The sequence below is a fragment of the Coregonus clupeaformis genome, chromosome 18 (assembly GCF_020615455.1).
Source record: "Coregonus clupeaformis isolate EN_2021a chromosome 18, ASM2061545v1, whole genome shotgun sequence".
In the NCBI taxonomy this organism is placed as follows: domain Eukaryota; kingdom Metazoa; phylum Chordata; class Actinopteri; order Salmoniformes; family Salmonidae; genus Coregonus; species Coregonus clupeaformis.
In genome coordinates this window covers 9,687,463-9,703,965 of record NC_059209.1, presented here as the reverse complement: position 1 = coordinate 9,703,965, position 16,503 = coordinate 9,687,463, and the positions used below count along the sequence as shown (strand labels likewise).

At 44.8% G+C, this 16,503-nt stretch overlaps 1 protein-coding gene across 3 annotated transcripts in view; it reads left to right on the top strand.

Annotated features, from left to right (window-relative positions):
* The window catches only part of LOC121587504 (serine-rich coiled-coil domain-containing protein 1), a 97,473-nt gene extending 87,331 nt beyond the window's left edge, over positions 1-10,142 (top strand). Inside the window, exon 10 of one of the 3 annotated variants that reach the window (XM_041904496.2) lies at positions 8,800-10,142. In XM_041904496.2, coding sequence (XP_041760430.1) covers positions 8,800-9,366 — 567 coding nt within the window. In that variant the 3' untranslated portion in view covers positions 9,367-10,142. The remainder of the gene's footprint in view (positions 1-8,799) is intronic. The other 2 variants (XM_041904497.2, XM_041904498.2) reach the window with 2 other exon arrangements.
* The last annotated feature ends 6,361 nt before the right edge of the window (positions 10,143-16,503 follow it).

Sequence of the window (16,503 nt, the reverse complement as noted above, 5' to 3'; positions counted from 1 at the left end):
GCTCTCTCTCTTTTCCTCTGTGCCTCCTCACATCCTCTCTCGCTTTGTTCCTATCTTGTCTCTTTCTCTTTTCTCCAGGAACTCTAATTATTGCCCCCTGTCTCTATCGCTCTTTATCTCTGTCTCTATCCCCCTCCCATTTTCATTTCTGAATTCTGATACATTGCCTTTCTCAATTCTACTCTGAGTTGGGCTGCCAGACTGAAGCCCATTTGCCTAAAGCCCATTAAGTAGGTTGGCTGGGGCTGGGGCCTGCCTGTGTCAGTTTGTTCTTCACAGTTTATGGGCTGTGCCTCATCTCTAAACACGTGATGTTACCAACTGGAGGAGCCTTCCTCTTCTAGCTTCCTCTTGGAAACATTGCTCTACTTATAGTCCTAGGGCTCAATTCAATCAAGTCCGCATTACGGTACTGTACTCACGCAGTAGCTTTCCTTCAATCCTTTAGTGTCCACCCTGAGATTGGAAAGTTGGGGGTTTGATCGCCGGCAAAGTCAATTCATAGACTCTTTAAATGGGACCCGATGCCTCTCTTTTTGGCACTCAGCATTAAGGAGATGGACTAGGGTTAAGGCCCTGCGATAGACAAGCGTCCTGTCCAGGGGGTGTCCTTGTACGTCAACCTGCAAATAAAAGAAATAGACTTGGTTTTGGGTACTGTAAAACTCTACCACTACCATGTAGTCTCCTGTAGAGGTAGACACTGTAAACATTGCTGCAGACATGGTGGGCCAGTGACGGACAGTGAGGTGACATAGGGCAGCCTGCAAGCCGCCTGTGTCAGGACCAATGATCGTCCGTTTCTCCCCTGGCTGTCACACCTTATTCTACTCTGACTACACTTGTGTCTGGGAACGCTTAGTTGCGTAATCACCACAGAGAGCAAGGACACTGATTGTACCGCAGCTGGCTCGAGCCTCTGCTCCGTGAGCCTGCTCTTCTGTTGTCGTACAATACCGACAGTCCTTAATATAATGTTTCCAGTTTATTTTGCTAGTTCATTGTGTGTTGATCCGGAAAACTGCTTTTAGTTGTGGGTGGAGAAGGGGCTGGTAATGTCCATCCATTTAGCAGGATTTTTCAAGCGAGAGAGGGAGGGGACAGTCAAAAGGGGCTCCTCGTTATTGAGCTTTTCAGTCTTTTCTGCTCTTTGTCGCAGATATTTGTGACTCATGTGGAGTGTCCCAATGCACTAGCCCATCTGTCTTAAGATAGCTGGTTTTAGGGAACACATGAATGACTGCTCTGCCCAGCTGGACTGTAGAATCACTGTGTTTTCCACTTCATAAATTGACTAGGCTTCTTTTAATTTAAAATAATATGAAACATGAACAAATATTTCTGCAGAGGCGCACGTTGAATATGCTAGAACTGTCCACATTTACTTTTCCTCTGCCAACAAAATTAGTAACAAACAGAAAATCATAGTAGAATAGTTTACCTATTTGCCAAGTCGGCTTTTTGTTCATTCTATGCAAGATAAATATTCCTCTCGAGGCACTTTCAAGTTACGAGTGCCATAGGGGGAGAAACGGGCATTCTGACAAGTAGTCAATGCACAACGATTCTTAAAGCAATCGTGGGGAAAACATTTTTGACACCAGTTTTGATGGCATTTGTTAAGAGGGGGATCCCAGATTTCCAGTGCTGCCATGTTTATTTCTCAACTCCTACAATTGTGCGCGTGGCATCGTTTTAAAAATGCAATTACAACCGGAGTTTCAAGCATGGTTTGGGCGCAGCTGCGCAACAGAGCTCTTAAAGGGGCAATGGTGTTTTAAAAGGGCAATGACTTACTTTGTAATAGAAACAAATAAAAATTCCTAATAATAATTTTTAATAATTATGAATACATAGTAAAATATAATAAAACAGATTGAAGGTTCTAAACGCTAATGATACTTATATGGTATTATTACAGATATTGATATAGGCCAACTGATTTGATTAGTGTCGACAATGGAGTAATCAACTGCTGCTTACTGTGTAGCAAAGCCAATGTTTAACACCTGCTTAATTTTCCATGCTTAATAACAGGAAGCTGGTGGAAGTTAGCAGACTCGGATTCTTCAAGAAGAAATCTGTAGGTCAGTTGCTAAGCAAGTATTTTTGGAAAAATGACACTGCAATTTACAAAGAGTTGCAAACACTTGTTGAAATTTCCATCAGTTATTTAACTGTAAAAAATATGTTTTTAAATACACTGAACAAAAATATAAACGCAACATGTAAAGTGTTTGTCCCAGGTTTCATCAGCTGAAAAAAAGATCCCAGAAATGTTCCATACGCACAAAAAAATGTATTTCTCTGTTTACATACCTGTTAGTGAGCATTTCTCCTTTGCCAAGATAATCCATCCACCTAACATATCAAGAAGCTGATTTAACAGCATGATCATTACACAGGTGCACCTTGTGCTGGGGACAATAAAAGGCCACTCTAAAATGTGCAGTTTTGTCTCACAACACAATGCCACAGATGTCTCAAGTTTGAGGAATTGTACAATTTACATTTACATTTACGTCATTTAGCAGACGCTCTTATCCAGAGCGACTTACAAATAGGTGCATTCACCTTATAGCCAGTGGGATCACCACTTTACAATGATTTTTGTTTTGTTTTTGGGTTGGGGTTTGGGTTGGGGTAAGGGGGGGGGGTAGAAGGATTACTTTATCCTATCCCAGGTATTCCTTAAAGAGGTGGGGTTTCAAATGTCTCCGGAAGGTGGTGAGTGACTCCGCTGTCCTGGCGTCGTGAGGGAGCTTGTTCCACCATTGGGGTGCCAGAGCAGCGAACAGTTTTGACTGGGCTGAGCGGGAACTATGCTTCCGCAGAGGTAGGGGAGCCAGCAGGCCAGAGGTGGATGAACGCAATGCCCTCGTTTGGGTGTAGGGACTGATCAGAGCCTGAAGGTACGGAGGTGCCGTTCCCCTCACAGCTCTGTAGGCAAGCACCATGGTCTTGTAGCAGATGCGAGCTTCAACTGGAAGCCAGTGGAGTGTGCGGAGGAGCGGGGTGACGTGAGAGAACTTGGGAAGGTTGAACACCAGACGGGCTGCGGCATTCTGGATGAGTTGTAGGGGTTTAATGGCACAGGCAGGGAGCCCAGCCAACAGCGAGTTGCAGTATTAGGACCTGTGCCGCTTCCTGTGTAAGGCAGGGTCGTACTCTCCGAATGTTGTAGAGCATGAACCTACAGGATCGGGTCACCGCCTTGATGTTAGCGGAGAACGACAGGGTGTTGTCCAGGGTCACGCCAAGGCTCTTCACACTCTGGGAGGAGGACACAACGGAGTTGTCAACCGTGATGGCGAGATCATGGAACAGGCAGTCCTTCCCCGGGAGGAAGAGCAGCTCCGTCTTGCCAAGGTTCAGCTTGAGGTGGTGATCCGTCATCCATACTGATATGTCTGCCAGACATGCAGAGATGCGATTCGCCACCTGGTTATCAGAAGGGGGAAAGGAGAAGATTAGTTGTGTGTCGTCAGCGTAGCAATGATAGGAGAGGCCATGTGAGGATATGACAGAGCCAAGTGACTTGGTGTATAGGGAGAATAGGAGAGGGCCTAGAACTGAGCCCTGGGGGATACCAGTGGTGAGAGCACGTGGTGCGGAGACAGCTTCTCGCCACGCCACTTGGTAGGAGCGACCGGTCAGGTAGGACGCAATCCAAGAGTGAGCCGTGCCGGAGATGCCCAGCTCGGAGAGGGTGGAGAGGAGGATCTGATGGTTCACAGTATCAAAGGCAGCAGACAGGTCTAGAAGGACAAGAGCAGAGGAGAGAGAGTTAGCTTTAGCAGTGCGGGAGAGCCTCCGTGACACAGAGAAGAGCAGTCTCAGTTGAATGACCAGTCTTGAAACCTGACTGGTTTGGATCAAGAAGGTCATTCTGAGAGAGATAGCAAGAGAGTTGGCTAAAGACGGCACGCTCAATAGTTTTGGAGAGAAAAGAAAGAAGGGATACTGGTCTGTAGTTGTTGACATCAGAGGGATCGAGTGTTGGTTTTTTGAGAAGGGGTGCAACTCTCGCTCTCTTGAAGACGGAAGGGACATAGCCAGCGGTCAAGGATGAGTTGATCAGCGAGGTGAGGTAAGGGAGAAGGTCACCGGAGATGGTCTGGAGAAGAGAGGAGGGGATAGGGTCAAGCGGGCAGGTTGTTGGGCGGCCTGCCGTCAGAAGTCGCAAGATTTTATCTGGAGAGAGAGGGGAGAAAGAAGTCAAAGCATAGGGTAGGGCAGTGTGAGCAGGACCAGCAGTGTCATTTGACTTAACAAACGAGGATCGGATGTCGTCAACCTTCTTTTCAAAATGGTTGACGAAGTCATCCACAGAGAGGGAAGAGGGGGGGGGGGAGGAGGATTCAGCAGGGAGGAGAATGTGGCAAAGAGCTTCCTAGGGTTAGAGGCAGATGCTTGGAATTTAGAGTGGTAGAAAGTGGCCTTAGCAGCAGAAACAGATGAAGAAAATGTAGAGAGGAGGGAGTGAAAAGATGCCAGGTCCGCAGGTAGTCTAGTTTTCTTCCATTTCCGCTCAGCTGCCCGGAGCTCTGTTCTGTGAGCTCGCAATGAGTCATCAAGCCACGGAGCTGGAGGGGAGGACCGAGCCGGCCGGGAGGATAGGGGACATAGAGAGTCAAAGGATGCAGAAAGGGAGGAGAGGAGGGTTGAGGAGGCAGAATCAGGAGATTGGAGGGAGAAGGATTGAGCAGAGGGAAGAGATGATAGGATGGAAGAGGAGAGAGTAGCGGGAGAGAGAGAGCGAAGGTTGCGACGGCGCATTACCATCTGTGTAGGGGCAGAGTGAGTAGTGTTGGAGGAGAGCGAGAGAGAAAAGGATACAAAGTAGTGGTCGGAGACATGGAGGGGAGTTGCAGTGAGATTAGTAGAAGAACAGCATCTAGTAAAGATGAGGCCTTGTGAGTAGGGGGGGACGGTGAGAGGTTGAGGTCAAAAGAGGAGAGGAGTGGAAAGAAGGAGGCAGAGAGAAATGAGTCAAATGTAGACGTAGGGAGGTTGAAATCCCCCAGAACTGTGAGGGGTGAGCCATCCTCAGGAAAGGAACTTATCAAGGCGTCAAGCTCATTGATGAACTCTCCAAGGGAACCTGGAGGGCGATAGATGACAAGGATATTAAGCTTAAATGGGCTAGTGACTGTGACAGCATGGACCAATGCAGGAATGTACCAATGTACATTCCTGCAGTCAGCAATTGACATGCTGACTGCAGGAATGTACACCAGAGCTTTTGCCAGAGCACTGAATGTTCAACGTCGTTTTAGAGAATTTGGCATCGAACTGGCCTCACAACCACAGACCACGCTAGCCCAAGACCTCCACATCCGGCTTCTTCAACTGCGGGATCGTCTGAGACCAGCCACCCAGAAAGCTGATGAAACTATGGGTTTGCACAACCGAATAATTTCTGCACAAATTGTCTCAGGGAAGCTCATCTGCGTGCTCCTCATCCTCACCAGGGTCTAGACCTGACTGCAAGTTCTGCATCGTAACAGACTTCAATGGGCAAATGCTCACCTTTTGATAGCCACTGACACGCTGGAGAAGTGTGCTCTTCACGGATGAATCCCGGTTTCAACTATACCGGGCAGATGGCAGACAGTGTGTAAGGCGTTGTGTGGGTGAACGGTTTACTGATGTCAACGTTGTGAACAGAGTGGGGTTATGGTATGGGGTGTGGGGTTATGGTATGGGGAGGCATAAGCTATGGACAACGAATCACCTCGTGTTTCAGCATGATAATGCACGGCCCCATGTCGCAAGGATCTGTACACAATTCCTGGAAGCTCAAAATGTCCCAGTTCTTCCATGGCCTGCATACTCACCAGACTCACCCATTGATCATGTTTGGGATGCTCTGGATCGACGTGTACGACAGCGTGTTCCAATATCCAGCAACTTCACACAGCCATTGAAGAGGAGTGGGACAACATTCCACAGGCCACAATCAACAGCCTGATCAACTCTATGCCAAGATGTGTCACGCTGCATGATGGTGGTCACACCAGACAGATACTGACTGGTTGTCTGATCCACGCCCCTACCTTTTCTTTAAGGTATCTGTGACCAACATATGCATATCTGTATTCCCAGTCGTGAAATCCATAGATTAGGGCCTAATGACTTTATTTCACTTGACTGATTTCCTTATGAACTTATTTTTGTTCAGTGTATATGCCATTTTAAATAGAAATTTGCAATATAGATATTTTATTTATAGAGTATGTGATTTAACTTTATATAATTTTGTCCAATTTGACCAGTGAAATAGAGGAATATATCAGTGTGTATTTGTATTTTTTAGAGCAGGGAGATGAGCTTGGGCAGTCTGTGTCCACAGCCACAGAGCCAATACACTACATAATTTGAAGAACAAACATCATTGTGGCAATTCATATATTGCAGTAAAATTGTAAATACAGTGCCTTCAGAAAGTATTCACACCCTTTGACTTTTTCCACATTTTGTTGGATTAAATTGAGATTTTGTGTCAATGGCCTTTTTCAAACACAGATTCAATCACAAAGACCAGGAAGGTTTTCCAATGCCTCGCAAAGAAGGGCACCTATTGGTAGATGGGTAACATTTTGTAAATCAGACATTGAATATCTCTTTGAGCATGGTGAAGTTATTAATTACACATTGATACACTATTGGCCTCATGGTTTATATCAAAGTGTATCAATACACCCAGTGACTACAAAGATACAGGCGTTCTTCCTAACTCAGCTGCCGGGGAGGAAGGAGGCCAATGGTGACTTTAAAACAGTTAGAGTTTAATGGCTGTTATATGAGAACTGAGGATGGATAAACAACATTGTAGTTACTCCACAATACTAACATAATTGACAGAGTGAAAAGAAGGAAGCCTATACAGAATAAAAAACATAACAAAACATGCATCCTGTTTGCAACAAGGCACTAAAGTAATACTGCAAAAGATTTGGCAAAGCAATTGGCTTTTTGTTCCTAAATACAAAGTGTTATGTTTGGGGCAAATCCAATACAACACATTACTGAGTACCACTCTCCATATTTTCAAGCACAGTGGTGGCTGCATCATGTTATGGGTATGCTTGTAATCGTTAAGGACTGGGGAGGTTTTCAGGATAAAAAATAAACGGAATGGAGCTAAGCACAGGCAAAATGCTAGAGGAAAACCCTGGTTCAGTCTGCTTTACACCAGACACCGGCTCACTCCTTCAAGTAGTGAATTTCAAGCACATATTGAACCACAAAGACGTGGGAGACAAATTCACCTTTCAGCAGGACAATAACATAAAACACAAGGCCAAATATACACTGGAGATGCTTACCAAGACGACATTGAATGTTCCCCCAGACCCCCCTAGACAGTCCGGAACATCCTGTCCGGCTACTTTATCCCTAATTGGCTGGCTACTCCATGTACTTAAGGAAAACACTGCATTAGTATCACTGACAGTTCTGTATTGTGCTGCTGTATCTCTGACTGACTGTGTTCAGTCAAACTGAGAAAAGAACAAAAGACTGTGCAGCATGCAGCTCTATCACCTATCTGATTGTGTTCCGGGGAGCTGTTTCGCCTGTGTGTGCCATTGTAGTGTGTGTGGGCATGCTGTGCTGTGGCGGGCTCGACCAGGGGAGAAAAGTGATACAATTGTGTTGCGTCTCCACTTCTGCATATAATCAGCTGGAGGGAGGTTAGCGTTTTTCCGTCATGAATCTTGTTCTGGAGGCAGCTCTGCAGAGTGGTCACTAGCTGGCACAGCCAGAAAGTCATAAAATCAGATGTTAAACCTAACCTTAACCACACTGCTAACCCTAATGCCTATCGAAGAAGAAATCGCTCAGTTCTGCCTCCAGGACAAGACTCATGACAATAAACGTCAACCTGCTCCCCTCTTTGGCTACACCTTCACTCCTCCACTCCTTCTATCAGCCCTGTCCAAACCACACACCTGGGGAAACACACAGTCACATACACACACACCTTTTTGCTCAACAGAATTTGTCTTTTCAATGTCAGTTCAAACATCTCAGGATAAAGAAACGGTCACTTTATTATAACACACTGTTCTTTTGCCTCTTATTTTTGTGTCCATTTTATGTGGAGTACTATTTCTGCCTAACTAATGATGGGAACAAACATGAAGCGTTAACGCTCCGTTCCTCCGTCCCGATAAGCCCGTTCTGTCTCCATCTGTTTCCCTCTGTGATAGAATCACACGGTGATATAACATTGTGCGAGCACGTTGGATTCAATTTCCATTTGCACCTCAAGTTATTGCATTAGCTTTGCTCCTCGTAATTAGATTGCCCTGCTCATAGATTTGAAACAAACATGGTAAGTAATTTTCCTTTACTTTTTGGCTGTCGACTCGGTTCATTTCCTATGTACCCTCCCGTCGACTCAGATTGGGTTTAGTTAGTCAAACATTTTCCGGAGTGTCTGATTTGGATTTGTCAATGCTGACCGCGTACATGCGTTTCTTTGTTGCGTGGCTGTACTGTAGCGTTGTGTAGTGAAGTAACAGCGCGGTGTTGCATAAGAGAGGAACAGGTGTCTCTCTCTCTCCTTAGTGCCATGTTGATTTGTGTGCCACCTCCCCACTGTGTGCTGGAGAGACTGAGGCTGCTTCTTGTTCTCCTTCTTTACAGCACGAGGTTCCAGTTGATCAAGAAACAATTAGACAAAGCTCCGGGAACAGCGCCTCGTCAAAATGTCACCGTTGGTGTTTGTGTTTTTTAACTTTTGTCTTTCTCTCTCTCCCTTTTTCTCTGACTCTTTCTCTCATTTCGCAGACCATCCATCCAAGCCGAGCAACAAGCCAAAACAGTGGCAGCGCAAGGGACAGAAGGGCGGCCCGGTCTCTCAACGTGGACCAATATAGTCGCATGGCGGCCGAGCGCTCAACTGCCAGTGATGAGCGCCACTGCCCAGCCCTAACCCAAACCCCAGCCCCACCCCTATCCTCCAGTGGGCCCGGGGGAGACAGGGATCCTGCAGGGCCCCCCAAGAGACCAGAAGAAGCTCTGTCCTCATCATCAGAGGCAGGGGCTCTCAGGAAAAGCGAATATCCGGCCAGCCAGATCCCCCGGGTGGTGGGGGGCAGCAGCTCCAGCCTCCAGAGTCGAGGCAGCCCCTGCCGCAGCTGCCTCTCCTCAGACAGCGAGAGAGCCCCCGTGCCGAGCCCCCGCCAGCCTCCTCCTCCCTCCTCCACCACCACCTCATCTTCCTCCTTCACAGGCCGCCTAGGCCAGCCCCCCAGAGGACCGCTGTCCCTGCACATGTACAGCCGCAAGAACGTCTTCCTGCAGCACTCGCTCCACACTGCCGAACTGCAGGCCCTGGCCCAGCACGACGGCTGAGGCGCGGGCCGCACGCACACACACACAAACACACACGCACCTTTCACTTTCCCCATATACGCTAAACATATAATTGAATGGACACATCACCTTCTGCATCATGGAAGTGAAAGTAATCTCTGGAATTTATACAACAATCAGTGTCAAAACTCCAAAGCATCTTCCCTTCACCTCAAATCCAACCCATTTCTTACATCTCATTCTCTCAACCCTAGCTCCTCCTGATCAGAGTTTGCTATAACAGATACTTTAAAAACGATCTAGATCACATCATTGGGACATTTGCTTCTCTTCTTCTTAAACACATATTGTGTGTTACACTGTCATCCAACCAAACCTCCAAACACAGGACCTCGGTAGGTACATGTCTATATGTGGTTCTTTTGGTTCTGTGCATTTAACCATGTTGACATTTTAGGCTGATAGATGTGCTCACTTGAACACACACCAGTCAGTCAGCCTGCCAGCATTAACAAGGCACTCGTCCATCTATCACGTTAGATTAGCACTGAACGTTGAGCGTTTGCTTAGAGGTGCTAATGTCCACACACACACACACACACACACACACACACACACACACACACACACACACACACACACTCTAGCCCCATAGGGAATTAACTAATGTGAGAGTTGTAGCTCCATTAGCATAGCTGATCATGACCAACCCATGCTGCTCATTGCACTGACAATGTGACCAACATACACTACATTACCAAAAGTATGTGAACACCTGCTCATCGAACATCTCATTCCAAAATCATGGGCATCAATATGGAGTTGGTCCCCCCTTTGCTGCTATAACAGCCTCCATTCTTCTGGGAAAGCAGGCCTAGTCGCAGACTTGCTTCCATTCATCCACAAGAGCATTAGTGAGGTCGGGCACTGATGTTGGGCGATTAGGCCTGGCTCGCAGTCGGCGTTCCAATTCATCCCAAAGGTGTTCGATGGAGTTGAGGTCAGGGCTCTGTGCAGGCCAGTCAAGTTCTTCCATACCGATCTCGACATACCATTTCTGTATGGACCTCGCTTTGTGCACGAGGGCAATGTCATGCTGAAACAGGAAAGGGCCTTCCCCAAACTGTTGCCACAAAGTTGGAAGCACAGAATCGTCTAGAATGTCATTGTATGCTGTAGCATAAAGATTTCCCTTCACTTTAACTAAGGGGCCTAGCCCGAAACATGAAAAACAGCCCCAGACCATTATTCCTCCTCCACCAAACTTTACAGTTGGCACTATGCATTGGGGCAGGTAGTGTTCTCCTGGCATCCGCCAAACCCAGATTTGTCCATCGGACTGCCAGATGGTGAAGCATGATTCATCACTCCAGAGAATGCGTTTCCACTGCTCCAGAGTCCAATGGCGGCGAGCTTTACAACACTCCAGCCGACGCTTGGCATTGCGCATGATAATTTTAGGCTTGTGTGCGACTGTTCGGCCTGGAAACCCATTTGAATGAAGCTCCAGACGAACAGTTATTGTGCTGAAGTTGCTTCCAGAGGCAGTTGTAGTGAGTGTTGCAACCGAGTACAGATTATTTTTACGCACTACGCGCTTCAGCACTCGCCGGTCCCGTTCTGTGAGCTTGTGTGGCCTGCCACTTCGCGGCTGAGCCGTTGTTGCTCCTAGACGTTTCCACTTCACAATAACCACACTTACAGTTGACCGGGGCAGCTGTAGCAGGGCAGAAATTTGACGAACTGACTTGTTGGAAAGGTGGCATCCTATGACGGTTGAACGTCACTGAGCTCTTCAGTAAGGCCATTCTACTGCCAGTGTTTGTCTATGGAGATTGCATGGCTGTGTGCTCGATTTTATACACCTGTCAGCTACAGTGTGGCTGAAATAGCCAAATCCACTCATTTTGAAGGGGTGTCCACATACTTTTGTGTATATATAGTGTAAGTGCATCCTTCTTGTATCGCCAAATCCTGCAGTCAATGATCCCAACTCAGATTTTTTACACATACAGACAGGCCCATTTTAGGGAGTTTCATTCATTAAAGGTCCAATGCAGCTGTTTTTATTTCAATATCAAATAATTTATGGGTAACAATTAAGTACCTTACTGTGATTGTTTTTAATTAAAACGGTCAATATGAAACAAAAATAGTTTCTTAGCAAAGAGCAATTTCTCAAGCTAGGTCTGAGAATGGTCTGAGTTGGGAGGTGAAAACTGAAAACTAGCTGTTGTTGGCAGAGAGGTTTGTAACTCTTTTTTTATTGGTCTATTAACTAATTTACCGCCTGGTGATGTCACCAGGCAGGTCAAAACTCCATCTCACCCAAAACAGGCAGAGATTTCAGGCAGTGTTTTCAAACAGCTCTTACACTGAAAGGGCATTATCATCATTTTCACAATTTCCCTGTATTATTCCAGCCTCATAGTCTGGAAATATATATAAAACACAGGAAAAACACGTTTTTGACAACACCGGTCCTTTAACCTTTTAGTAATTGCATGCTTTTTATCATTATAGACACACATATTTTGTACAGTGAAAGTGTGGGTCAAAAATAGCTTTTACAGTCTTTAGTAAGAACAGACATGTCTGTCTACACTTGACAGTTTTTATAAGTGGATATCAGAAACTGGGAGGATGCATCAGGGCCTGTATTCATAAAGTGTCTCAGAATAGGAGGTCTGATCTAGGATTTGTTTTGTCTTTAAGATCATAATGAAGACATGGACAGGAGGTTCCTCATCCTAGATCAGCACTCCTACTCTGAGACACTCCGTTGTAATGTCTTGTATGAGAATAGAACCCTATCCTTGTACTGTCACTTATTTAAGGCAATGGGTATTGTTCAAGGCAAGCATTTAAATAAGTAATAATGTTTGTAGAACACCATCATGATAACAATGTTGACGATACATGAGAATACTTGTCTTTGAACTTCGAGATGCGTTTACAAAAACGGTCATGAGCTGTAATGATAAAGTATATAGTAGTATACAGTTGTCAGTAGAGAGGCTTGTGGGAGAAAGGCTGTTTGTCTGTCGTCACTGGAAGCAGCAGAAAGTGGTACAGAATGCTCCAGTCTAGTTGGAGCGGAAGCAAGGACTCGTAGAGGTGAAGGAAACCCTGAAGAAACGCAGCTTTACCCCCTGCGGTCCAGCTCTACTCCCTCAGGTCTACTGCTCTACTTTCTTTCCCTCCTTTTCTCGCTCGCTCTCTGTTTCTTTCTCTTTCACTCTCTCCGTCCTCTGCTCTTCATCTCTCAGCCTACATGCACAAGCCCTGCATTCTCACACCCAGAGAGAGCGCCCTGGAGGAGGGCGTGTATTCAGTGTGCTATCTATCCTGTCTTTAGTGGGGCTCGTTGTATCACATGACGACAACTAGGGCTAGTGGAAGCAGCCAGCTGCACTTACCCATGATTACGTCTTGCCAATCACAGCCAGCACACCAGCTTGTATCCCCCAAGCGTTTGCCCCCCGATTCTACTGTATATGTTTGATACGGACTTCCTCAGCTTCTTTATTGCAATTCTGGGATAGATCAACATACTATTCTTAGAACAAAGATTGGGATTAGAAAGGGGAATTCGTGTTATAAGGGCATAGAAAGTTGCGGGTTTGAGTTCTGAACAAGGATTTATTCTCTTGTAGTGGACAGAACATCACAAGAGTCTCGGTAACTCCCGATTCTTAACGGACCACATAGTCCAGGACACTTCGTTCACTTTTAGCTCACCTATTGTTCGCCTTATTTATTTGATGTTTTGTGAGATTGGATCACAAAGACTTATGTCACAATTTTTATGAAGAACATGACTGTAATTATGCACTGGTGATGTGACGTTATATATTGTATATTGTACATAGATACAGCCTGTCAATATTAATTTAAGTCGATTTAAGGTTATTTAATTAATATATACAGGGTTCACAATGTAGAGAAATTTGAGATTTCAAAAACTGTCAAGTGTTCTAAGATCTAACTGGAATTTCTCTCGACCACAATCGTTGTTGATTAAATGTTTTACCAACTGATTTTCACTGTATTATTTACTCCTATTAAAAAATAAGAGGTGTGCGGTGTTGTCTTTGGTGGTATTGAACCAACCTTGAGTTTGTTTCATTTGGGTATTTGGTTATTACTAATTATGTTTGGATGACTTTGTCCCGCAGGGTTGACTGCTACCGTTTTCATCAAGAAACCCTCCATTAGCTCTGGAGATGTCTACACTCTAAAAGGAAAAGGTTCCTGGAGTATCCTTTAGGGGTTCTTCTAATTGAAACTGTGGGGGAACCCCAATAAGTTATTCAAAGAACCCTTTACAAGGGTTCTTCAAAGAAACCCTTTTAATGGATCCTCAAAGAACCTTTTGAAGAACCTTTTGGGGTTAATTTTTGAAATACCACCCCCTCCCCTATTATTATTATTATTATTATTATTAATAATAATAATAAGCATAACAATAACACAATATTTTAGTTCTCAGTGTTTATTATAATTTTAGTGGCAAAGCAGAATAAACAAATCCAAATATGAGGTAAACTCCCAGCAGAGCCCCAAGTCCAATGGGTATATCCTCTGGCATGTGGATGTTAGTGTGTTGATGTTCTCCTTATCCATAGCCAGAATGATTTTTGCAGTGCATGGTGATCGAACAGGTTTCCTGTTATATTCATCAGTGGTGTAGGGAGGGTGAAGTCTGTGAATCCCAAAAATAGTAATAATACAGATAATTAACAAAACATGCACATGACTGTATTCAAACCTTGGATTTTGTGGTGGATGTGAATGAAAAAAACTGTTTTTATAATGGTTTTCATACACATATCTTGTCCATAATGTAGAGGCCTATGGGATATTCATTGAAGAGGTAAGGGAGGAGGATGGTAAATGTGATCTGCATAACATACCAATAACAATAGCTTTGTATGCCTCCTCGTCTGTATACCTGCAGACACAGACACAAAAGTGAGCAGTTCAGTCGTCTGCACCCAATACAGCTAGCCTTCAACATATTCTTATAGCCTACATATTCTTGCCTCATTGTTGATTGATATCCATTGAATTGTCAATTTTTTGTTTTAGAAAGATTTGCACAAATATGAAAAGATAGATGGTATCATCATAAAACAATATCAATTTAGATAATACAAGGGACAAACCTTACCATAAATTGAAGAGATCTTTACATTTTTCTGTTAAGTGCCTGCACCTGCTGTCCTTTCAAATCGAAACGTTTCAGTTGGGCAGTTAGGTTCCTGCAAGAACCCCCACCAACTAAAGAGGTTCCTTGATGAACCCCACCTCCTATGGGGTTCTTGGAAGAACCTTTTGTGGGCCATTTAGTGCCAAGAACTTTAAGGTTCTTCAAAGAACTTTGACGATCTTAGAAGAACCCTTGTTGAACCCCACATTTTTATAGTGTACTGGCTATGACAGAGGAGTGGAGAAGGACGCCTTCATGAAACAACTCAACCAATCCCCTGTTGATTAACAATGTGTTCATACAGTGAACGTCGCAGAAATCCTTAAATAGAATTCCATGAATAGCCAACGTGATTCCTGTAAGAGAGGCATGCTTGTTCTACATAGCACATTTCAATCTGAACGTTGACAACATTTCACTACTGCATGTGCCCCAGGTTTGGCTGGTAGTTTGTCAACATTTACATACAGTCGGGTCAAAAATTGTTGGCACCCTTGATAAAGATGAGTAATAAAACGATCAAATAATACTTCTACTGAGCTATGTTATGTACGTGGAATGACAATTTCATGTGTATATCTAAAGACCTGCATCACTATACTGAGAGCTTTGCTGTTTCTAAAAGGATGTATTTGGGTGTTTTTGGAGCCTTTGTTCATGTTTTTTCAGGGCCCCATACTACACAACAAGGATGAGGAAGTGATTTGCTGTTTGGGGTAAGTTTATAAAAAACGTGTCTGGACCCTTCTATAACATGCTATTTACATTTTTAAAAAAAGAGAGATTTTGTTGTTAAAAATAACTCCTTTAATGAGACAACTAAAAGATCTGCAACATAAAAATACGGTCCTATTTACATTGTGTAATTTATTGACAGTCCCTAACTATCCCCAGAGGTAGGCTATCCAAAGTCAAACCACCTTTGCCACGGTAGTGTACCAGCTGCCTGAAGCTAATTGGCTAAAGAATTTGGCTAACGCTTCCCACCTGCGGACACCCGCATCAAACCACACCTGAAACCAACTCACGTTTGAATTCCGTCATGGCCTCTAGCATTTCTTAATTAACCAAATCTGAAACGGGGCCAAATCATGAAATGCAGTCACCCTTTACCAAGGGAAGCAAAACAGCCCCATAACATCAAAGATCAACAACCATAAATTACAGTGGGTATGAGGTACTTTTCTGCAAATGCATCCATCTTTCGACCCCAACCCCACCACTGGTGTGCGTGACCAAAGAGCTCTATATTCGTGTCATCTGACCATACCACCAACTCCAATCCAAGTGCCAATGTCGTTTAGCAAACTCCAAGCGTTCACATTGCTCTCAATAACCATTTTTTTCTGCCACCCTTCCACAGAGCCTATTGGAATGGAAGTGGCATCTAATTGTAGATTTGGAGACTTAAGATGCGACCAAGTTCTGTAATTCTCAAGTTTTGGCCATTGGATTTTACAGTGAACAAAAATATAAATGGAACACGCTGTTTTACACATTGATCCAGAGCATCCCAAACATGCTCAATGGGTGACATGTCTGGTGAGTATGCAGGCCATGGAAGAACTGGGACATTTTCAGCTTCCAGGAATTGTGTACAGATCCTTGCGACATTGGGCTGTGCATTATCATGCTGAAACATGAGGTGATGGCGGCAAATTAATGTCACAACAATGGGCCTCAGGATCTCGTTACGGTATCTCTGTGCATTCAAATTGCCATCGATAAAATGCAATTGTGTTCGTTGTCCGTAACTCATGCCTGCCCATATCATAACCCACCGCCACCATGGGGCACTCAGTTCACAACATTGACATCAGCAAACCGCTCGCCCACACAACGTCAAAGTGTCTGCCATCTGCCCGGTACAGTTGAAACCGGGAGTCATCCGTGAAGAGCACACTTCTCCAGTGTGCCAGTGGCCATCGAAGGTGAGCATTTGCCCACTGAAGTCGGTTACGACG